At 43.4% G+C, this 7,713-nt stretch overlaps 1 protein-coding gene across 1 annotated transcript in view; it reads right to left on the reverse strand.

Moving 5' to 3' along the window:
• The window catches only part of LOC142968312 (fibronectin type III domain-containing protein 5b-like), a 57,582-nt gene extending 50,098 nt beyond the window's left edge, over positions 1–7,484 (reverse strand). Inside the window, exon 1 of the mRNA XM_076108128.1 lies at positions 7,357–7,484. Within this exon, the coding sequence (XP_075964243.1) occupies positions 7,357–7,484 (128 nt within the window). The remainder of the gene's footprint in view (positions 1–7,356) is intronic.
• Between the last annotated feature and the right edge of the window lie 229 nt (positions 7,485–7,713).

Consider the following 7,713-nt stretch of genomic DNA (forward strand, 5'->3'; position numbering starts at 1 on the left):
TTCCAAAACTATTCAAATTACATCAAAATGTGTGCGTATTTACGATTCCATATGTGAAAGATAATGCCTGTGTCCGCCCCGTGATTCAGATCCGCGATCTAAAATTGAATGGGTCCTTCTGTGGCCCATGCTACACCCTTTTTCCGCAATTCTGCTGACAAACGGACAAACACACCGACAATCCAAACTGAGAATATAACCTCCACGGCGGAGGTTAATTAACACAGCAACTTTAACGAATCCAAGAAATTGTCGCTTGGAGCCTGAAAAAAAAAAAAAATGTGTTAACACAAATGTATTAAGATATTTAGCTTCAGGACAGCAATTATACCTGTCTCAACCTGGCTGCCTATAACTATGCATTCATGTCAGCACTTAATGGTTTTAGTGTCTCACGGTGTTAGTGACTATTTTTATCCTGCAAAGACCAGTGAAGCATAGAATTATCTTTTTATGTTTAGCATTTAAGTTATTAAAATGTTAAGCAGGGAGTAATGTGTGTCTTCTGCACCGCTTGTATTTCCCCTGATCCTTTTTCTCGGTGGGTTTTTGAATCTCGCTCTCTCTCACAGTGGAGACATTAAGCTCAACTTCGCCTCCTCCACAGCGCTCCCCGGGGAACCCATCACGCCCACCTTCTCCCGTGGATACCTCCGCTCTCCCTCTCATCACCCCAGCGAGACGTTTGCACCCAGCAGACATTGGCCCATAGCACGAGTCCACCGATAACGTGTCCGTTATCACCTCCGCTTACAGAGCCCGGTTAGCTGGTTGTCATTCCTTAGAATGTCCCCGGACTGACAAAAGACTTCAATGATTCCCAGGTTCAGCGTTCCTAATCCAGATGCACTTAATTTGGGAAAACAAACAATTAGGGGTTAACAACCATCTAATTAGCATCCTATTTGCGATGTCTCTCATACAGCTGTGATAAATTCAGCTTTGAAACTTGTTTTTTACTATATTTTCAACACCGGTGCTGTAACTTTTCCCCATTTTCATCTGGTGTGTGTTGTAGAAGAGAAATATAAAGAAAAGGGAATATTTCCCCCTCGCGAAATGTTCAGATTTCTTGTCTGAGGCTTGGTTGGGATGTGTCACCTCCTTTGCAGAAACAAACCGTCAAGGTTTCTTTGTCATCCTAGACGTCAACACCGCCTGCAACGCTGATTTATCGAATTAATTCAATCTCTCTCGTAATATTCTGCTGTTTAGCTCTGTGTGATTTCTCCACAGGGTTTCTCACCTCCTCCCACTCTTCTACACCTCTGCCTATACCTTCGTAGATTTCTCCGCAGTAACACCGCTGTGGCCCTTATATTCAACAGTAATGTGTGTAATGTATATTAAGTGGGTTTCTGTGCCAGAAACCCTTTGAAGCGGTTTGGACTGCCTCCCATCTGAACCAAACAGTTAGCTGCCTCGAGGAGATTCATTTCCCGCATTAGAAGAAATAAAACCTATTCTGTTAAATCTGCAAAGACCATGAAGTATTCCTTTGGCAGCCCGCAAGCTCAGTGTTGTTCAACAAATCCTAGTATTTCTCAGTAATCCCCAGTAATCTTCTATCACAGACTATTTCAGCACCGCAGCCTTGAATCTGAACACTCTGCCGCGACATATCATATGCACTGCACATCCTGACACATTCAAGCAGACTTCCTCCTGGGACACATTACAAAGCTCAGGAGCTCCGCCCCAGAGGACTATTACCCTTCTTAATCGAACCTGTGCAATGATGTTTTAGCTCACGTTCATGGCGTTCATGTGGGAGGTCTGGATTTAATTTGGCCTTCAGCTATTTCGTATGTTGTATTTGTCATACAGTAAATGCTTGCTGAGTCGCAAACACTTCCTGAGGAGGCTCTGGTCATGCGGTCTCATGCTGCAGGTGTTTTATCATTCGGTGATGGTCAGTGTTTTGTTCAGGTTTTTCTCTGGGAGCTCCAGGATTAAAAAATGCAAATCAAAATCGGCAAATTGGCAAAATCCAGTCACTCCAATGGAATCGGCACAATCGGAGGATTCGCTCGAGGAGGCAAAATAAATTTGTGCGAGTATTCTGCATAGAGTTAGTTTATTAAGTTAAACTTTTGTGGACTTTCACCTGAACGTTGAGCAATATCACAGTCTTGACAGTGCTGTTGAGAGAGTTAAGCTGCTCTACAACAGAGCTGCGGTTTGCCGACAGTGACACAGTCGAAGTTACACATACTGACGTGTTGATCTAACGTGCACACGAGATTTATTTCATTTTCTAAAGCTTATAGACCAAGTAATGTTTTTGTCTCTTTGAGTAACAGCCCAAATCATCATATACCTCATACTCAACGTACTGCTTCTATTCCTATTTCTACATTGAATATACAGGTATATACACTGTAAGATAGGAATAATTAATAAATAAATAGTGTTTTTTAAATATATTTTACTCTCATTTCATGCATTTTTATGTATTTGTCTGTTAGGTTTAGCTATATATTAATTGGTATATTAAATGTATGTATTTACTAATTTTACTATGCAAAGAAAGCTCTTTGACGTACAAAAAAATCTCCTTAGCTCCATCTTATCTTAGCAAAGGAAAAAAGGAGAAAAAACACTTATATAAAAAAGACCCATATGTAAGACGCACTCGTAGCTGTACATCAGAAACAAAGATGTGCTCCTATATAAGGTGAACTGATGCTTTCTGTTTCTGCTCCCCACTGAGTCTCTGCTCCCTGGAGGAGTCGGTATCATGCATTGAGAGTGCATTGAGAGTGTGTTATATATGCACAATAGCTCCCAGCTATCTGACACCAACACGTTTAGATCATACATCACAGTACACCCAGAGGCCGTATAGCTTTGATGTGAGCAGTAGCAGCTCAGTTGTATTCAAAGCCTGGAGCTCATTCACTGGTGTGTGATCTGATCCCATGCCTTTTTTTTAACATTAATCAAAAAAGATGTTCTCATGTGACCTACTGTAAGACATAGAGTGTAAATAATGGGCATTTCGACAGTTAAAGGGTAGAATAAACGGTCAAAAAGACCATGATTTACAGTTAAGGGTTTCCACAGTTACTGAGCCAAAACAGCAGAAGATGAAAGAAGAACAGAGTGTTTCTTTTTCTGCCTGCTGGCTCGAGGCCACTGGAATCGGCACATGACCGCCCTAACTCAAGCTGACACCCGACATTACGACTGCTCCATCTCCACTCTTTTCTCTGGTGAATCTAAAAAACTCTCTTCTGATTTCCTCCACTCCTCCCGATTGCTACTTTCACCCTGAAATGATCAATATTTCAGTGAAATTTATTGGATTTAAATCAGTTCTACCCAAAATGTTCTCTCTGTCGTCCTTTCAGTTACTGTGTCGCAGTGGTGGGCCGTCAGAGCCTTTGCTGGCCTAGACAGAATCACAAAGTTATAGCTATTTTATAATTTTATTATTTTTCATAAATAAACTACATATATTCTAAATATTTTTTCCCATTAGCTTATTTTCTCATTGCATAGCTACTGTCTTACTGTATTACATTTTTAGCGTTTTCGCATGTTTGGCGGTGACAATCCCACTATCTACTGCCTCTGTCGAGCTGACATTTTCAGCCCTCAAACGCATTAAAACATATTCAAGGAGTACAACTGGGGAGGCTCGACTGTCAACACTGGCGTCCATGAATCGGATGAACTGTACAACCGTGTCATTGAACTCTTTGTAATCAAAGAAAGGAGGATGGGTTTTGTCTTTAAATAGTGAACAGCAGCTTTGGTAAGTGAACTGCTTTAGTTTTACATCTGCAGTAGCCTTACTACTGTGTTAATGTTCCTATGGTGTCGTTTTTATGATATGGTTAATATTGTTCCCTCTGATGTGAATAACATTTGAATGGTGCTCTTGAATGTGTGGCGGAATGCATGTTTTAGTGCTGCAGTTTTGCTGGAATGTGCAGAGGCCTGTTGAATTGTGTTATTTGGGTTTTGTGTTATTCTACCTGCTTTGTTGTCATATAAACATATGTGACTGGTTCTTGTGAGTTTGTTCTTGTCATTGTGTTAATTACATTGATTTTGACTGTATGCATTGCCCGTTAATGACGAAGCATCCCGTCATGCTGCGTCATAGTGACAGACCTGCATCCTTTATAGTTTTGTGTGTATTCATGTATCTGCACTCTGCAGTTTGTGTATTTGTAGCCCTCATAGGTGTTGAGCTTCAGGTAACATTTTATTTCACTTGTCAAATGTTGCAGTGTTATGTGAATATAACATATGTGCGGTTTTTACACGAAACAAATAATAACCCGTAGCTGTGGCGTCATAATGAGGTTATTAGGAGGTGGTTCAACTGTAGTAGGACAGCACTGAAGACCCAGGTATAAAATACACGGCCCGCCACTGTTTGGCAGTTAGGAGCGTTACGGTGGAGTGAACGTGAGGTGGATTTTTATGAGATTGTATGGCCCGGTGTTAAGCCAGGAAACGTACGTGACAATGCCAAGAGGCATCGCAGGCACTGCGAGTACCTCACACCAGGGAGGCTGAACCCACTTTTAAAGCTTTTCTGTGCAGGAATTCAGGCTCATATGAAGCCAATGAAGCTCAACTTAGCCTTCACTAATAGCTATGCAGGTTGAAAAGCTTCTGGCACAAACTAATGACGCCTAATACTACAGCACTACAGTTAACCCTACCTTCATGAGGGTTTTTTATGTTCACTTGTTGTTGAAACTGTTTCAGAGAGGCGTTGATTCTACTTCAAGCAATAGCTCAACATTTTGGGAAGTACGAGTAACCTTATTGGCTTTCTTGCCAAGAGTTATGCTCGGTGTTTCCCCCTGCTTACAGCCTTAATGCTAAGCTAGGCTAACATGCCCCAATTAAAGGTGCAGTGTGTAGGATTAGGTGGCATCCAGCAATGAGGTTGCAGATTGCAACCAACTAAAACGTCTCCCGTTCACCAAGCGTGTAGGAGAACCACGGTGGCCGATACGAAACGTGAATAGCCTAGGAAGATTAGAAAAGAAGACATAAATATAATTGTGGGAATGTTTTTATTTTCCCGCTTGTCCATCCTAATCCTGTTGAGAAACACAGCCGGCCACATCGTTATGGTTACTGAAAACATTTTTTTCTTATCATTTTTTTCTTATTTCTGTGTTCTCCACATACTGTGCCATGTCTTTGGTTCTCACGGGGATGCTGACAACTCCATCTCCTCTCCCTCTGTGACACACTGCAGAGGTGAAATAGCCTCGAGGGATGCCCCCCCCCCCCCCCCCCCACACACACACACACACACACACACACACACACAAACCGCTTTCCGGCACTGCTGGGTGTTTAAGGAGATTTAACCCCCCCCACCCACAGTGAGATGCTTGGTATGGACAGCCAACCTCTTCCTCTCGTTCTGGGAAGGAGGTCCACAGCTCCCCCTGTCAGTAACTGGGGTCAGTACAAGATAGATATTTGACATGTGGTTTATTGCACGCCATTAGCCCTGAACAAGCCTGTATGTTAACGAAACATGCACACACACACACACAAGATGAAATTACTCTTGTGAAGTCCAATTAACTCACTCAGGCGCTATACTTAACCTCCAACCTCTCGCTCTCTCTCTCTCTCTCTCTCGCTCTCGCTCTCTCCCTCCCTCCAGCACCCCTGAGGTCACTGAAAACGGCGCGTAATGTTTGTTTGCCCGTAAACGCACCATAAAATAGATGGTGCCGGAGTAGGAGAGAGCTTCTGCAAAGTCACGGTGACATTGCTGAGCCGGGGGCGAGGGAGCCGATGGAGGCACGAGATCGCTGAGAAATATCATTAATCAGGAGCTTACCTTTTCTGTCAGGCTGTTTGTTGCCAGGACCCAGATTGGTTAAGGTCAGGGCGTGATGACTGATACTAAAAGTGAAAAAGTCTCTGTTCTACCTTCCTCGTCCTTGTTTGAACCTCATATACTTTATAATTTCATCAGACGCAGGTGAAATTTGGATAAAGCGATGTATCTTCTGTCTGTGTGTGTGTGTGTGTGTGTGAGGATTTGAATGGCTTTTTTTAAGTGCTTGCGTAAACGAAATGGTCAACATTTTGATAATATGCCTTGCCCATGATCTAAGTCAGATCTACATTCCTGTGTATCACAGCTACCATAGCTGTGATCCTGACATCCTTGTTGACTCCGAGCTTTCGTCATTTAGCATGAAAGGCGGTAAAAGGAAGGACAAAGTTAACACAACCGTGAGCCCCTCGAGCGCTTCCTCTCCTCCTCTTCATCTCTTTTATTCACAGGATAAAGTAGCAGCAGAATTAAATTACGAGAAAGACGCTTCCCCTGCCCCCATGATGCCGCTGCCGTCTCCTTTCCTCTCCTCAAAGTTGAGTAGCTTTAGAGCGGTAGATTTAGAGAGCAATGGGAGGTGATAATATGACAATTTATCTGCCAAATATGAGTGGGATTCCATAATCCTCTTCTGCTCTCATCGGGAAGAATGGGATGGATTTCCTCGGGGATGTGCCACACTTAATGGTCATATTAAGGCCTTGTTTTCTTTTTTTTTGAACCAAGTGATATTTTAGTGGAAGGAAAATGAAAGAGGATGGGAATTACCTGAAGCTCAGTAGATGATCTCTGTGTCCTTTCTGAAGGACTTTTTGAAATGTCACCTACATTCTAAAACTAAAAGTGGCAGAAAGTTTGCAATTGCATAACGTTCGCTCTGTGAGGACAGACGGATAACCCCGAGGGAAGACTTTTCTGCCAGTGCTCCTTCATCAGAAATGAGAGTTTAGCACCTGAAAAGTGCTGCTGCGGGCCTGTTGGTGCACAAACAGGAGGTTCGGCCTTTTGTTTTTTTTCCTTTGATCGTATGGGAAGCAGGTCGTACGGCCAGCGAAGTTCACCGCTCTTCCCTTCTGGCAGCATGGTTGATAGTGCTGCTGATTTGTAATTTCCTAGTGCCTGCGGGTCTCTCGCGGGAGCAGGCTTTTGCTGCGTTCCCTCGCTCTCTCCATTAACTCCTATAAATGATTGAAGAGGCACGTGTCGACCTCGGTCTGGGCCACTCCTCGAAACACACCGATGCTGTTAAATATAAAGAAAGGCATATATTCACTGTGCGGATATGAGTGGAGAGAGGTAATGTGAATCTCAAATGAGTGAATTCTCAGAGAGAGAAAGAGCCTGCGTCTTGTAATGTTTCATCATCCTCTAAACAACCATGTGATCATTTAGTTGAATTGAAAACTGGGCTTCATTTAAAAGCAGAAACAATCAAAGCACCACCCAGGCAAAAGTTTCAAGCTTGTAAATGAAACGAAGCTCTCTGGGATCATTTAGCATCAGAATGATACTGAATTGAACACTTTCTCTCAACGTTCCTGCACGGCCCGGCCAAGGCGGTGAGTGCAGGCCCTCCGAGGATCACGGTGAAGCCCAGCGGGAGGTGGAGGTGGGCGGGGGTGCTTTCTTCAAAGGCGGGCTTGTCAGGCATCCTCAGCCACGGGGCTCTTATGTAACCGTGCGCCTGCCTCTCAACTTGACAACCAAATGTGCCTCATCAGCCGTCTCCACTGCATTATTCATGGCAACAGTGGAAATGAGTGGTTCAAATACGCACATGTAAAATGAACGCCTTCGCCTTTGGCATAGCACAGAGAGGGCTTTTGTGTGTGTGTGTGTGTGTGTGTGTGTGTGTGTGTGTGTGTGTGTGTGTGTGTGTG

This window comes from Anarhichas minor, unplaced genomic scaffold (genome assembly GCF_050575085.1).
Source record: "Anarhichas minor isolate MPS153535 unplaced genomic scaffold, ASM5057508v1 ptg000040l, whole genome shotgun sequence".
In the NCBI taxonomy this organism is placed as follows: domain Eukaryota; kingdom Metazoa; phylum Chordata; class Actinopteri; order Perciformes; family Anarhichadidae; genus Anarhichas; species Anarhichas minor.